Here is a 16,978-nt window from a genome sequence, read left to right on the forward strand (position 1 = left end):
TTTTTTCAGTGGATTTCAAAGGTTTTTTAAATGCTAATTTTTAAGTGTGATAGTAGTTATACCTATTTTTTTGTACTGATTTTCTACAGTTTAACTGGTTATTTAGAAATATTTTATTCATTAAATAACATTATATATTTTTCTGAAAATTGCAAATTTAAAAAAAAAAAATTCAAACTGAAATATTGATTAATTTTCTTGTTTTCATTTTTTATTTTAATATATTTATATTATTTTCTTTTAAAAAAACATTTTCCAATTTTTTTTCAGAGTCGCGCTCTCAAAGCGTACACATCACGGTGGGTGCGTGCATTCTAGCCGCCATTTTAGAAAAGTCGTGAAGGATCCTCATACGGTGTGCGACGGCTGCGTGTTTTTCAGTTACATCATCTACATTTAATATTACGTGATGTGCACGATTGGTATGCGACCAGTCCGCGACTCCAGCTCCCGCGCATTTGCGACACATGCGCATTACGGTACGAGATGCTTGCGCGGTTGCGGGTCCCGTGTGACATCATTTACGTGCTGGGGCGCGCTGGGTGCGCGACTCCAGCAAAAAAAAAATGATGTTCAAAATGATATGTATGTGTCTTTAATATACATATTAGGGCAGGAGATTATCTAAGATATTCATAAAAATTATATTTTTGTACTTATAATAAACGTATGTTATTTTTAAATATATTTTCGCGAAGTCGGGTGCATGCATCGTGAGTGCAGAGAACCAGGTCAGCAGAGCTGCTGTAGAGCCAGAGAAACCAGGTCAGCAGAGCCGTTGTAGAGCCAGAGAACCAGGTCAGCAGAGCTGCTCTAGAGCCTAAGAAGCAGGTCAGCAGAGCTGCTCTAGAACCAGAGACCCAGGTCAGCAGAGCTGCTGTACAGCCAGAGACCTAGGTCAGCAGAGCTGCTCTAGAGGCCGAGAAGCAGGTCAGCAGAGCTGCTGTAGAGGGAGAGAGCCAGGTCAGCAAAACTGCTTTAGACGCAGAGAACCAGGTCAGCTGAACTGGTTTAGAGCCAGAGAACCAGGTCAGCACAGCTCTTTTGAGAGAGAGAACCAGGTCAGCAGAGCTTCTTTAGAGCCAGAGAACCAGGTCAGCAGAGCTGCTCTAGAGCCAGAAAACCAGGTCAGCAGAGCTGCTCTAGAGGCAGAGAACCATGTCAGCAGAGCTGCTTTAGAGGGAGAGAACCAGGTCAGCAGAGCTGCTCTAGAGCCAGAGAAACCAGGTCAGCAGAGCTGCTTTAGAGCGAGAGAACCAGGTCAGCAGAGCTGCTTTAGAGGGAGAGAACCAGGTCAGCAGAGCTGCTTTAGAGCCAAGGGACCAGGTCAGCAGAGCTGCTCTAGAGCCAGAGAACCAGGTCAGCAGAACTGCTTTAGAGCCATAGAACCAGTTCAGCAGAGCTGCTTTAGACCCAGAGAACCAGGTCAGCAGAGCTGTTGTAGAGCCAGAGAACCAGGTCATCAGAGCTGTTCTAGAGCCTAAGAACCAGGTCAGCAGAGCTGCTCTAGAGCCAGAGAACCAGGTCAGCAGACCTGCTGTAGAGCCAGAGAAACCAGGTCAGTAGAGCTGCTTTAGAGGGCGAGAACCAGGTCAGCAGAGCTGCTCTAGAGGGAGAGCACCAGGTCAGCAGAGCTGCTCTAGAGCCAGAGAACCATGTCAGCAGAACTGCTTTAGAGCCATAGAACCGTGTTAGCAGAGCTGCTTTAGAGCCAGAGAACCAGGTCAGCAGAGCTGTTGTAGAGCCAGAGAACCAGATAAGCAGAGCTGCTCTAGAGCCAGAGAACCAGGTCAACAGAGCTGCTTTAGAGCCAGAGACACTGACTGACACTGATTGACTGAAACTGACTGATTGACACTGACTGACTGACACTGATTGACCGACACTGACTGACTGACACTGACTGACTACTCTCTACTACTCACTCTACTACTCTCTACCACTCACTCTCTACTACTCTCTCTCTACTACTCTCTACTACTCTCTACTACTCTCGACTACTCACTCTCTACTACTCACTCTCTACTACTCTCTACTACTCACGCTCTACTACTCTCTCTACTACTCTTCTCTACTACTCACTCTCTACTACTCTCTACTGCTCACTCTCTACTACTCACTCTCTACTACTCCACTACTCTCCACTACTCACTCTCTACTGCTCACTCTCGACTACTCACTCTCTACTACTCTCTACTACTCACTCTCTACTACTCTCTCTTACTCTCTCTACTTCTCACTCTCTACTACTCACTCTCTACTACTCCACTACTCTCTACTACTCACTCTCTACTGCTCACTCTCGACTACTCACTCTCTACTAGTCTCTACTTCTCACTCTACTACTCACTCTCTACTACTCTCTCTACTTCACGCTCTACTACTCTCTCTACTACTCACTTGCTACTACTCTCTACTACTCACTCTCTACTACTTGCTCTCTACTACTCTCTTGTACTCACTCTACTACTCACTCTCTACTATCTACTACTCACTCTACTACTCACTCTCTACTACTCTCTACTACTCACTCTCTACTACTCTTTACTACTTACTCTCTATTACCCACTCTCTACTACTCTCTACTACTCACTCTCGACTACTCTCTACTCCTCGCTCTCTACTACTCTCTAGTACTCACTCTACTACTCACTCTCTACTCCTCACTCTCTACTGCTCACTCTCCACTACTCACTCTCTAATACTCGCTCTCAACTACTCTCAGCTACTCACTCTACTACTCACTCTCTACTACTCTCTCTTACTCCTCACTCTCTACTACTCTCTCGCTACTACTCTACTACTCACTCTCTACTGCTCACTCTCCACTACTCTCTCTCCACTACTCACTCTCCACTACTCGCTCTCAACTACTCGCTCTCAACTACTCTCTCTCTCTACTATTCACTCTCAACTACTCTACTACTCACTCTCTACTACTCTACTACTCTCTCTTACTCTCGCTTACTCCTCACTCGCTACTACTCTCTACTACTCACTCTCTACTACTCACTCTCTACTACACACTCTCTACTACTTGCTCTCTACTACTTGCTCTACTACTCACTCTCTACTACTCACTCTCTACTACTCTCTACTACTCACTCTACACTACTCTCTACCACTTACTCTCTATTACCCACTCTCTACTACTCACTCTCTACTACACTCTACTACTCACTCTTCTACTATTTACTACTCACTCTCTGCTACTCTCTCTACTACTCTCTACTACTCACTCTCTACTCTCTATTACTCATCCTCTACTCTCTACCTCTCTCTCTACTACTCTCTACCTCTACACTTCTACCTCTCTCTGCCTCTCTCTACACGCACACATATGCACATATATATGCATATATATGCATTTATATATATATGTATGTGTATATATATATACACATACATAAACATATATATAATCTGCATATCTATATAAATACAAATATAAATGCATGCATACATATACATATATGCATGCATATGCATGTTATGTACATGAAGGTTTGAAAACACCAATAAAAGCAAAGCTAAAAAGCCACCTGATTACAAACAGAATTGCTTTAACTTAAGCGAGGGCGAGACCTATTGCATTTTCAATGCTTTTTTACTTTGGTTCCATCAAGAAGGCATTCAGATGTGTCACACATTTGCCATACATTCAGAATGTTAGCACTCTAGTTGCTTACTAGATCACTGTAGTAAAGCTACTGCTCACCGGGGAAGTCTGCTGCTGGTGTTGAAAGTGCATGTTTCAGTCTGCATGTCAGACTTTTTTTATGAAATAGAAAAGGATTTGAGAAGTCACTCAAAATGTGCCCTAATTTTTCTTTCTGCAGCACTAATCATACTTTCTATGGCAAAATGAACCCCCTCATTTTGTTCCTTTTTAAATTAAATGTTTTAAGAGTTACCACTTTATTCCAATCAAGACGGCTTCAGGTGTGCCATACGTTTGTCATAAGTAGGACTGTTAGCGCTCTAGTTGTTCTTTGGAACACTCTGGGAAGTTGCAGTAGAACACAAAGGAATCAACTGACAGTCTCTGCCCTTGTTGGATGTACATGTTTTACTGAGAATGTCAGACTTCATTCTCATATGACTGAGAAAGATAATGTGGATTTACAGTAAATATGCTCTCAGTTTAGCTTATAGATCACCTTCCAAACCTCTGTGGAAAAGCATGAGAAAATAGTTTTCTCTCAAACATGATTCATGATATCCCAGCAGAAGGCTTTTCCACATGGTAAAATCACCTTAGAACATACCACAATTCCTAAAATGAGTATGGTACCATCAACAAATGATTTATAATGTAACTAAAGTCTTAAAACCTTCTATTACCTGCAATGCTTTTTAATGAGGTGCTATCATGTATATTGGTCCCAAGATGGCTGCCAACACTTCTTGGATGAAGTGCTGACAGCCAATCAGATCTCACGATGAGATGTGTGGTTAGGCTCCACCCAGATATATATGTGATTTTACTTTTGATTTTCTCAGGAACTACTGAACGGATTTACACCATTTAGGCAAAAGGCACGACTCTGAACCAAGGTCTACCTTTCTGCCAAATTTGGTGTAATTCCGTTCAGCAGTTCGGGCTGTAGCTGTGACTAAAGGTCCCTATGGAAAATTACATTCGTTTTGGGACCCCCCTTTTTTCTCGGTCCCCACTTGACGAATCACCCCGAGACTTTCAGGATAGGAGCGGACCGGAGCGGGCCACGAGTTTTGAAAATTTCGCAAAGATTCGTAAACCGGCGCCAAAGTTATTCTAAATAGAATGTTGCGGATTTCCTATGGATAATAGGTCCTAACTATAACTACCTACTGGCGACCGCCAGTAGGTAATATATATATATATATTCACTGAAAAAACCATAGGTTTCACACATGTTATAGTTAGCTGGACATTTTACTGATAAAAAACCAATGAAATTCCCCCGTTATAGTTACTGCAGGCAACTATAACTCACGCGACCGCAATCCTCTGCTGATGCTAATACTGTATTTAGACACTTATTTGCCCATGTCTTCTTCCATTAAATTTTAGCTTTACATATATTACAAATATTTTTTTTTCATAAATACACATATGTCATCAGCAGAAGATTGCGGTCGCGTGAGTTATAGTTGCCTGCAGTAACTATAACGGGGGAATTTCATTGGTTTTTTATCAGTAAAATGTCCAGCTAACTATAACATGTGTGAAACCTATGGTTTTTTCAGTGAATTTGCAAGGTTTTTTAAATGCTAAGTTACTTTACGCCATTCGTGGCGTGCGCGCCGAGTTAACACAGTTCGTTCCGTGCGCGCACGGTGCGCTTCGCGCACCGTGCGCGCACAATGAGCACGCGGTGCGCTTCGCGCACCGCGCGCCCACTTTACGCAGTTAGTGCCGTGCACGCACAGTGGTCACAGCGCACCGCGTGCCCACGTTAAGCGGGATGGGCCATGTACACACGATGCGCTTCGCGCACCGTGCGCACATGGGGGACATATTTTGCGCATCTTTGTGAAATGTATTCTTTGTTAACTTCCTACCTATGATAAGCCATGCACAAATGGTGCCCTTCGGGCACCATTTGCACACGGGGTGGGGAGAATGTGGATCATTTTTTTTTTTTTACTATTTTTTACCGTGCGCGTACGGTAAGCGTAATCGGCGATTTTCCGGAAAAAAAAATTATTATTTTTTTGGGCTTGGGGGTGGTTTGGGGACCCCTGTATCAATGCTGGGTGGTTAGGATCTCATTAAACTGCCTCTTTACACATTTTTGGGGTTGGTTTTTGCTGCCCTACTCAGGAAGCGAGAGAAAAAATGGCGGCCGCCGCTTCCTGGTTTCGACCGATTCGAATGTTTACCAAGAACTAAGAGCCAATCAGAATCGCGCTCGCGCACGCCACCGTACGCGTACGGTAAGCTTACGGTAAGCGCACGGTAAGCGCACCGTAAGCTGCCACAGATATATATATTGATTTAAAGGCTATTTTCTCAGAATCTACTGAACAGATTTACACCAAACCTACAAAAGGCACTTCCTTGACCTGGGGACTACCTCTCTGCCAAATTTCATTAAATTCTGTTCAGCCGTTCGGGCTGTATCCCTGTCTAAAGGTCCTATGGAAAAATGCATGGGAAAAACGCGTTTTGGGACCCCCCTTTTATCTCAGCCCCCGCTTGACGAATCCCCCCCGAGACTTTCAGGGTAGGAGCGGAGCGTAGCGCCCCACCTATTTTGAAAAATTCGCGAGGATTCGTCGACCGGCGCCAAAGTTATTCAAAATAGAATGTTGCGGATTTCCTATGGAAACGTGGTCCTAACTATAACTACCTACTGGCGACCGCCAGTAGGTAATATATATATATATATATATTCACTGAAAAAACCATAGGTTTCACACATGTTATATTTAGCAGAAATTTTACTGATAAAAAACCAATGAAATTCCCCCGTTATAGTTAGTGCAGGCAACTATAACTCACGCGACCGCAATCTTCTGCTGATGCTAATACTGTATTTAGACACTTATTTGCCCATGTCTTCTTCCATAAATTTTTAGCTATACATATATTACAAATATTTTTTTTTCATAAAGACACATATGTCATCAGCAGAAGATTGCGGTCGCGTGAGTTATAGTTGCCTGCACTAACTATAACGGGGGAATTTCATTGGTTTTTTATCAGTAAAATTTCCGCTAACTATAACATGTGTGAAACCTATGGTTTTTTCAGTGAATTTGCAAGGTTTTTTAAATGCTAATTCCTAACTATAACGTGTGTGACACCTATGGTTTTTTCAGTGAATTTGTACGGTTTTTTAAATGCTAAGTTACTTTACGCCATTCGTGGCGTGCGCACCCACTTAACGCAGTTCGTTCCGTGCGCGCACGGTGCGCTTCGCACACCGTGCGCGCACAGTGAGCACGCGGTGCGCTTTGCGCACCGCGCGCCCACTTTACGCAGTTAGTGCCGTGCACGCACGGTGGGCCATGTACGCACGATGCGCTTCGCGGCGTGCGCGCCCACGTTACGCTAGATGGGCCATGTACGCACGATGCGCTTCGCGGCGTGCGCGCCCATTCGTGGCGTGCGCGCCCACTTAACGCAGTTCGTTCCGTACGCGCACCGTGCGCTTCGCGCACCGTGCGCGCACAGTGAGCACGCGGTGCGCTTCGCGCACCGCGCGCCCACTTTACGCAGTTAGTGCCGTGCACGCACGGTGGGCACGCGGTGCGCTACGCGCACCGCGTGTCCACGTTACGCTAGATGGGCCATGTACGCACGATGTGCTTCGCGCACCGTGCGCACATGGAGGACATATGATGCGCTTCGTTGTGAAAGGTAATATTTTAATTTTTCACATCTGTGATATGCCATGCACAAGTGGTGCCCTTCGGGCACCATTTGCACATGGGGTGGGGAGAGTATGGATAATTTTTTTTAAAAAACATTTTTTACCGTACGCGTACGGTAAGCGTAATCGGCAAAATTATCGAAAAAATTAAAATTCCGTTTTTGGCCTTGGGGGATCTTTGGGGACTCCCCCAACATGGCTAGGTGCTTAGGAGCTGTCTAAACAGCCCCTTTACATGTTTTTGTCCTTTGTTTTTTAATCCCCACTCAGAGTGCGAGAGAGAAAATGGCGGCCGCCGCTTCCTGGTTTCGACCGATTCGAATGTTTACTAAGATCTAACAGCCAATCAGAATCGCGCTCGCGCACGTCACCGTACGCGTACGGTAAGCGCACCGTAAGCTGGCTCAGATATATATATTGATTTAAAGGCTATTTTCTCAGAATCTACTGAACAGATTTACACCAAACCTACAAAAGGCACTTCCTTGACCTGTAGACTACCTCTCTGCCAAATTTGAAGGAACTCTGTTCAGCCGTTCGGGCTGTAGCTGTGTCTAAAGGTCCTATGGAAAAATGCATGGGAAAAACGCGTTTTGGGACCCCCCTTTTATCTCAGCCCCCGCTTGACGAATCCCCCCGAGACTTTCAGGGTAGGAGCGGAGCGCAGCGCCCCACCTATTTTGAAAATTTCGCGAGGATTCGTCGACCGGCGCCAAAGTTATTCAAAATAGAATGTTGCGGTTTTCCTATGGAAACAGGGTCCTAACTATAACTACCTACTGGCGACCGCCAGTAGGTAATAAATATATATATATATATATAAATATATATATAGTGTGCATAGTCTGATGGACCACTTCCATGGGCTCTGTTACTAGCAGCCAACATGCCAACATTGCTCATAGACTTGTGAATTAAAAAAGTGGAGTCAGGAAGATTTCGCTTAAAAGGAAAGGCAAATGGCATGAAGTTGCAGAGACAGGCATCCACCCTCAAACCCCCCCCCCCAGCCCCCCACCACCACCACCACAACAGTTTTATGTTGGCACCTAATTTCCCGGGAGCAGACGGGCAGTTGGCAGCACTGGACAGGGTTCTAAAACAGTCCTGGCATAAATGTTAAAACCAGCCCGTACTGCACCATGAGAATTAGCCTATTGGGAAAGCCTCACAATTTCCATTAGATTTGCTAGGGAAGGTACCCCTGCAAAATGAATGTCAAAAACAATTGGACAAGTGGTGCTCAATTCTTCAGATATTTTGAAGCAGTATTTTCAGGACTGGATCGTAATTACCCATCCATCCCTAAAAGCTGCCCAAAGTCAGAATGCCCAAATGACTACTCCAGCAATGGCAGTCGGGAAGGGGAGTTGAGAGCTACAGAATCAAGAAGTGCAGGTGACCAGCCAAGGCAATACACTTGCACCCTGAATTTGGCTGACGTACCACCTGATTTGGTGCAACTAACTGATTGCTGCTGATCAACAAATTAATCAGATCTGAAACTCACCTGAGAATGTCAAATTATTCAGTATGCTCTTACAAACTGTATAATTAAAACAATCAGGAAAGATGTTAAAGAGAAAATAATAATAGCGGTGATACATACCTTTAATCATGCTTGCAATAGGCACCCATTTTCTTATGAGTGGGTCATAAAACTCAGCCTCGTTTGCTGGAGCCCCTTTTCTGTAACCTCCAAGAGCATAGACGCATCCACATAATGTAACTGAGCAATGATAATACCTTGCATTGAGCATGGGAAGTCCTTCTGTCCATTCATCGGCCTCTGTGTTATAAATCCACATGGTATTCAAGGCTTCTATATTGTCTGTCCGATACCCCCCTGTGACATAAATATTTGGTCCTAGGCTAGTGGCACTATAGCTTTCCCTTGTGTGGTCTGGCATATCCCTTCCCTGGACCCAGGTGTTGGTCAGAGGGTCCCATACGTGGACCTCAGACAGTGGATGCCAATAGTAGCCTCCAATAACGTACATGTTGGCTGTGGATCTTTTGCATAACTCTTTTGTTTGTGGTCTCAAAGCACAGTATATCAGGGCCCGGATCTTGTTTTCACTGAGGAGGTAGACTTTACGTAATTCCAAAGAAGCCCTCAAATAGTTTTCATCTAAATCGACTTTGACGCATCTGAGCAGATCATGAATGTGTTCAATTCTCTTCCCCACATCGTGGGCAATCCACTTGATGACTGCTTCCAACAGCGTCTCTTCTTTCCAAACATTGAGGTTCTCTCCAGACAGCATATACTTAAGTTTTCTACTGTTTATTTCAAGAAACTCGTCCTGTCTCCAGACCTCTTCAAATCTTGAAAAGATTATTCTTCGAGATTCCTTCTCCAGATCCGAACAGACATGAAATTCTGCAAATGAGTGCATTCCAATACAGTTGTCCACGTCAAGATGTCGTACCAGAAACTGCTCGCAAGCATCCTTTACCGAAACAAACTGTAGAAGATCAGCAGCTTGAAGAAGACTTTGGACATTTCTTTCTGTTATTCGTATCTGTGTCGTGTATGTGTAATTTATAAGGGCCTCGAGTATATTGTGGTCAATCCCAGACAGTTTGATTTGATTTTTGGATTTTTCCTTCATGTCAGCTGTAAACATCACCTTGAAGTAAGTGCTGCATGCAGCCAAGGCCGCTTTGTGGCAGTGAAAGATTCGCCCTGATGAACATTGCAAAGTGATATCAGTAAACAACCCATCAATATAAAATTTTCGAAAGGCCTCAAGAAAATCCACTGGGTGAGAAGGATTGTTGAAGACGTACACATAGTCTTCCTGCCCTTTCAGCGACATTGCTGTAAAGAAAGGTATACAAATCATGGTTAGTTCTTCAGTCGATTGGGAACATTTATTCAATGCCTGTTAAAGAATTAAAAATAGCCAAATTAGAGTCCCAGAGTGACAGGAGCATTTATTTCACCTCAAAGGAACCCCCTCACATACTGCAGTAATTTCATTCAAGTTATACGAGTTGTGATAATTTATTGACTACCGCAGCAAGCACGCCAATCCTTTCTAGAGGGGATTTGAATGGAACCCCCTCATGAAAACTTTTTTTTAAAGATAATTTGTAGTAATTAATTTTACAGCACTCATAAAAAATTATTCACCGTCCCTAGGAAAATTAATTCTGTGCAGGTGCAACAACATTGATGTGCCCAACAGAAGAGCGTGTGGTCTTAATATCCAATGGAAGTACAGCAAATAAAGACTATGTGATATATGGTGAACCTCAAAAGAAATGTCAACTTAAATACTATGCAAGAGGAACAACATCGGTTTTATAGTGTGCAAGGAGATATAAAGGCCATCGCTGTTCCTTTGCCAGTGAGCCGGACACCACTATTGCTGCTCCAGAAAATATACCATTGAAATGACCGTCCTACTGCCTCCCTCCTATCCTGTCTACACCCTTGGTCTATCTTCTCTCCAGTAGTGGTTCAATGTGCATATATTTTTCTCTAGCCGTTCCTTCCTTGCAGCCAGTCTTATGTCTCCTGCAGAATGGAATCAAGGCATCATACTGAGTCACTGATGGGGCCTATGCTAATCCACTGGGCATATTGAGAATTGGGATAATGCGGAGTCCCAGATCAGTCACTGATGAGGCAAAGACTCTATCAGGCATTATACAGACATTAATGCTAATGAATAATACTGAATCTCACATAATACTAAGCCACTGATAAGTCAAATGATTTAGAGCCATTGATGGTACTGAGTGGCTGATGACAGTGGGTCATGGATGGGCACTACATGGTGCCTATGATTATACAGAACTACATTTGCCCTTTATGCTCCTCTAGACAAGGACCCGCATATGCAAATCAGACTTGGTCCTGCTCCAATAGAAACACTTGAGCCCAAACTACCAGGCCACCTTCCACCCAGAGAGGGACACAAGCAACACCAAAACAATTGTCATCTATCTGGGCCTCATCAATGAGGTGCAGCTTGAATACAACAGCACCATGAGCAAAGGACCCATGTCTGAGCATACCTGTTGCACTTAGGGTGACTCACATAGAAAAACAAAAATGTATGAAATATTTGAATTTATCTCAGTCACTGGTAATTACTAGGGGTGACATTCCAGTCTATCATTGTTTGCCTATTATGACAGTTTAGACAAAGACAAGCCATTATAAATGAGAGTGTGTGCTCCTTCAATAAGAACAGTGCAGCCAGAAACTACCACGCCAGGTCATCACCAGATGAGACAACAAGCATCCCAAGACTAACTTTGGCCTGTTTGGGCCTAGTCATTGAGATGGCACTCCAGTGCAATGGCACCATGAGCACAGGACTCCGGCCTGGGCATACCCTTTGCCCCTAGAAAAGTCAAACATTTTAAAAACAAAAATTACATTAAACTATTGATGACATTGATCAAGGTATGATACTGAGCTGCTGTTGATACTGGCCCCTTGTGATATTGACAGTAATCAGCCACTGAAAACAGTGATCCATTAATAATACAAATTAACTAACAATGCTAAGCAGTTGATCATACCAAGCTGCTGATTATACAGAGCCATTAATAGTGAGTATACTAAGCCACTAGCAATACTGAGCAACTGATACAACAAGGGCATTATTGATACATAGACACTATTAATGTTAAATATAATTTAACACTGAGCTAATAATAATACTCAGCCACTAAGTACTGAACACGGATTGCACTAAGCGCTGATGATAGTGAGTTTTTTAATTTCCTTTTTAGTTTATTTCATTCATAGAACTTTATTCGATATATAGAAATACCATAAAAGCAACCAAATTTATCAAAACCAGTTACAAGTACAGGTTAAAAAAAGTTAATAATACAAGATTTGTTTTCCTTATTTTTTAAATTTTATTTTTTTAAACCATATAATACAATTTCCATCTGAACATTAAAAAGATCCTTGTCGCGTATCCGACCAATTCATCTATAGTTATGGGGATCATTCATAAAACATTAAGTAATTATAACAGAAAAGCTACCGGTTACCGCTACCCCTTGTGTTCCTTAGTCTGAATGCAGCCCTTAAAACGTTTATAATACAAAACAGTGTAAAAGTATCTGGGGCCAATTTTAAAAATAACAGTGCCACCCGTGCCTGTTTAAATCTGGCTTTCTTTTAAGATTCCCTTCAAGAAGAATCTCCTGGGGTAAGAGAAAAAATGAAATGAAGGGTGTCCTGAGGAGATCTATGATCGCAGCCACAGGGCCCCTTCATTTCTATGGAAGGTGAGAACCCTGCCGGTTCCGCCAAAATATGATGCAAGAGATTCAACCTGAAACGGGTCATTAATAATCTGTTATGTGCACTATCTATACAAGACAGGTATGGTTCAATGCCTCTGACAGACCTAACTACTAGGTGTTCCCTAACCGACTGCTTGGCCAGCTCTGTGTTTTCCCGGAGCATTAGTGCATGTTTAAACAAGCATTGGCATAGCCAATAGGTTTCGCCTTTGGGGCCTTATAAGTGTTTAACCATGCAACAGTTGCATAACAAAACACTTATAAGGTCCCAAAATCGAGACCTATTGGCTATGCCAATGCTTGTTTTAACTGCTGCAATCTATTGAAGCCTAACGGAGAACATCAAAGCGGCCGCAAAAGTGATCGCAATCAAACATCAAAGCGGCCGTGCGGCCACGAAAGTGAAAGTAATCGCGGTAAAGCGCGGCGCGCGCGCCCGTGCACATGCACTGTAGGTCTAGGCTGGCCTGGTAGCACTTTTTGGGGCCCTCACAAAATGTCTCGCCAGACCATCGCATGCGCTGGGTCAGGCGAGACCTAAAAACTGGTCCTTAACCAAAGCCTTGTCTTTCATACCCACTTTAGAAGGGTTGGCAAATACGTCTGCAGAACCAATTTTTTCCAGAGTCTCCCTCACGTATTTAAGCCAGGGATTTTTTAGCCCGTGGTCCAGGGAAAGGCAGTCTTCTATAACCTGGCTACTAAAAACAGCCTCCTCGTTTGCCCAGATCTTTATCCAGCAGACTAAGGGTTTAACTGCCATACTGTCACTGATATATCGGACACCCAGTTCTTCATGCACAATGTGAGCTGGTGTGCTTTGAGGTACTTTTAACAGACACCTAAGATATATGTTTTCTTCAATTTGCATCTGTGTAGTCTGGGTAAAGCCCCACACCTCACTTCCATACAGAGCTTTGGCACAGCACATAGCACTATATAATCTTAATATCTGCTCAGGGGACCAGCGACCTAACCTGTGCGCAAATCTCATTATGGATCTGGTACAGCTGGTCATTACCCGACGCTTATCCTCAATTAGATATTTAAAATTTAATTGATGATCGAATACAATCCCCAGATATGAAAAGGACTGTACCTTTCCTAGCTGATGCGATCCAATTGTATATTTATAAGATTTGCTTGTTTTTTTCCCCACCTCCATTACATATGACTTTGCCAGGTTGGGCGATAAGTCCAGATTCTCCATAAATGACACAAACCCATCAATTAAAACCTGCAAACCTTTGGGGGTACGAGCTAAGAGTACCGCGTCATCTGCATAAAGCAGAACCGGGAATCCCCGGGTACCTATCCTAGGGGTATCCACCTGTAACATACTTAATTTGCGGTCCAGACCGTTTATATATAGTGTGAACAAAAAGGGAGCTAATATGCAACCCTGTCTGACCCCACTGGAACACGGGAAGGGTTCTGTTGTATTCCCCGCCTGACTATATCTGACCACTGCCGTGGTGTGTGAATGTAATGATTTTAAAATGTTAATAATCCCTGGGTCCACACCAAGCCCGCCCATGATTGCCCACAATTTCTCTCGATTGACTCTATCGAAGGCCGCGGTCAGGTCCATAAATGCCAGATACATCGTTCCTTGCTTAACTAGTGTGTATTTGGCTGAGATCAGATACAGATTGAGACATTGGTCGGTAGTAGATTTTCCAGGTCTAAAACCAAATTGTAGGTCACTTATAACCCGTTGTTCGTCTGCCCAATCGATCAATCGATTAAAAACCACCCGTCCTAACACCTTCGCTGACACATCAATGAGGGAAATCAGGCGATAACACTGCGGGCTGTTCCTATTGCCTTTTTTAAAAATGGGGACAATTGTAGCGGTGGTCCAGGATACTGGCATTACCGTGTCCACTGCTGCATTTATGACCCTAGTCAAAATTGGCGCCCAAAGATCTACTTTGCTAATAAAAAGGTCTGGCGGAATCCCGTCTGGGCCCGGGGCCTTATTCCTAGTTAGGCCTCCAATTCCAGTTTTTATCTCTCCCAATGAGAATCTTAGAGAAGGTGTGGCCTGTTCCCAGTGGTCCTCCAACAACTGGTTCGTGCACGAGGTATGGTTATAGAGTCTCTGGAAGTGTTCACACCATTGCTCTGGTAAAATGTTGCTGCTCAATCCTGGCTTATCAGCCTCTTGGAAGGATGGGTTATTTATAATTCTCCAGAAGGCGGTGGAATCCCTTAGTGCCACCGCCACTGATAAATCTTCCCAGGCTTGTATCTGTAATTGACTTTTATGCCCCTTGACCACCAGCTTATAGTTTTTCCGGCATAGAGTCACCCTCTCCCTATCCCTAGGGGACATTTTTAAGGTGTTTTTTAGGTCTCTTAGAGCGCGTGAACATTGATGGTCAAACCATCTTGGGGTATCCAAGTTAGCCTTGCGGACTGGGACTTTCAACAGACTGTCGACTAATTGGGCAACATCTTTAAAGTCATTCACTATTTCTACCCCTTCCATTTCAGGAACTAAGCTCTTCTGTACAGCAAGAAAGCCCTCCTTTAAAAATACTTCATAAAAAGCCTCTCCATCAACCTGTGTCCAGCGCAACCTCCATCCTTGATCAGTGGCCCTGGTCAACCCCCCCTCCCCCCCCCCCCCCATTCCGGGGGGAATCTATGCCTGGCCTCCATTAACAAGTGATAAGGCAAGGGGATTACAGTCACTGAATGCGCTGCAAACAATACTAAACAGAGTCACACAGTTTTTAAGTGATGTGGAGACAAAAATGGAATCAATAAAAGAGGCACAGCCTCTGCCTTTAAATGTGGGGTGGACTGTATTATCATGCTTAGCGGGACCCAAATCCATTGTGTGTGCTAATGCATATGTATCAAGAAGGCCACCAAGTTCCTTTCCCTCCTTTGTATGTTTCAGGCGTGGACCATCCTGTACCATGCATGTTGTCCAATCCCCAGATGAGGCTCCCAGATTTGGACACAGGTGACAGTTAAAGTCACCTGCTAAAACCAGCCGGAGAGACAACTGCCCTTGCGCCTGTGGTTGGTTAATTCTTGTGTCTAGTTTGTGCAGGCTTACGGAGCCCTGTCCATTTGGGTTAGCTTTATAAAAATGAATAAAAAGTAACCTGTAACAATAATTAAAATTTTTTAAACCCTGCACAACTTCCGAGCCCCATGCTAGGTCCAGCCATCTTCCCTGTAGTGTAAGATCAACATAGATAACCAACCCTCCCCTAGCCCTACCTGATGAGGCCTTTTGTGCTGGGCAAAAGAAGATTGTATATCCTTCTAGAAAGAGGTTGTTATTAACTGGTTCCCAGGTTTCTTGTAGGCAAATTATCTGAAACTCCCGACTATAGAGCAGCCATTGTTGGTCCTTAAATTTAGAGGACAAGCATGCTATATTCCAGGAGACTATTTTTATATCTTTCCCAGTTAGCCTCTCTCTATTAACAGTCACTTGAGGGTTATGCGGCCTGTCAATTGGCCTACTTATACGCTTAATCTCAGGGTCATTTGCCACCTGGGTATTGCAATTGTCTTGATCTTCATCTGTCCCCAGGCTAGGCTCCCCGCCCCTCCATCTATGATCTATACTAAGCACCCCATTGTTAAAAGCGCTACCTGCTTCCTCCGCCCAAATTAGTCAGTCAATATCATCCAGACCTCTAAGTGGTGCAAAGATGTTACTTATCAGCACCATATTAGCCTGCCGAGGCTCACCCTCCTGTCGGCCCGCATGTCCATAGGGCATATTCGGGTTAACCGAATGTCTGTAAAAATAACCCAGCGGAAGTATTCTAATGCTTGAGTCCGCATTGGGTAAATAAGGCCTTCTACTCTGGTCAAGGGTCTTACGCACGAGTTCGGGGAACCTAAGTGTCACAATCACACAGTCCCCTGAGAAAACTTTTCTTGTACCACCGACCCAAGATACTCTCCTTGCCATTAAAATATGTCTGTGGTCTTTGATGTTGAACCCCACATTTCTGCACATCCAGTGCGCCACCTTATTAATCAATTGTGTCGTGGGTTCCTCCCTTTGGTTAGTATAAGCTGGGACGCCTGTTAAAACAACTGTAAGCGGGCTTGAAGCAGGAGGAAGATCTAAAACAGGTAAGCCAGGGGTACTCTGCACCAGGTGAGAAACCATCTCTTTTCCTTGTTGCGTCACATTATCTCCCCTTCCTTGTACAGATGTGTCCACTAGCTGTCTTGGGGGATTACCTAAATTCACTGGCCTAGGCTCCCTTGGCCCCCTATTCACGGGAATTGGGTTTGGTCTCATTATGTCAGGACACTCATATTGGGTGCTATCGACCCCCCCACGTTCC

At 44.0% G+C, this 16,978-nt stretch overlaps 1 protein-coding gene across 4 annotated transcripts in view; it reads right to left on the minus strand.

Annotated features, from left to right (window-relative positions):
- KLHL23 (kelch like family member 23) overlaps positions 1-16,978 on the minus strand; it is a 141,567-nt gene that overhangs the window by 105,433 nt on the left and 19,156 nt on the right. For all 4 annotated transcript variants that reach the window (XM_085645341.1, XM_085645344.1, XM_085645343.1 and 1 more), the window contains exon 2: positions 8,974-10,188. In XM_085645341.1, the coding sequence (XP_085501467.1) occupies positions 8,974-10,188 (1,215 nt within the window). The remainder of the gene's footprint in view (positions 1-8,973; positions 10,189-16,978) is intronic.

This window comes from Triturus cristatus, chromosome 3_1 (genome assembly GCF_964204655.1).
Source record: "Triturus cristatus chromosome 3_1, aTriCri1.1, whole genome shotgun sequence".
NCBI lineage: Eukaryota > Metazoa > Chordata > Amphibia > Caudata > Salamandridae > Triturus > Triturus cristatus.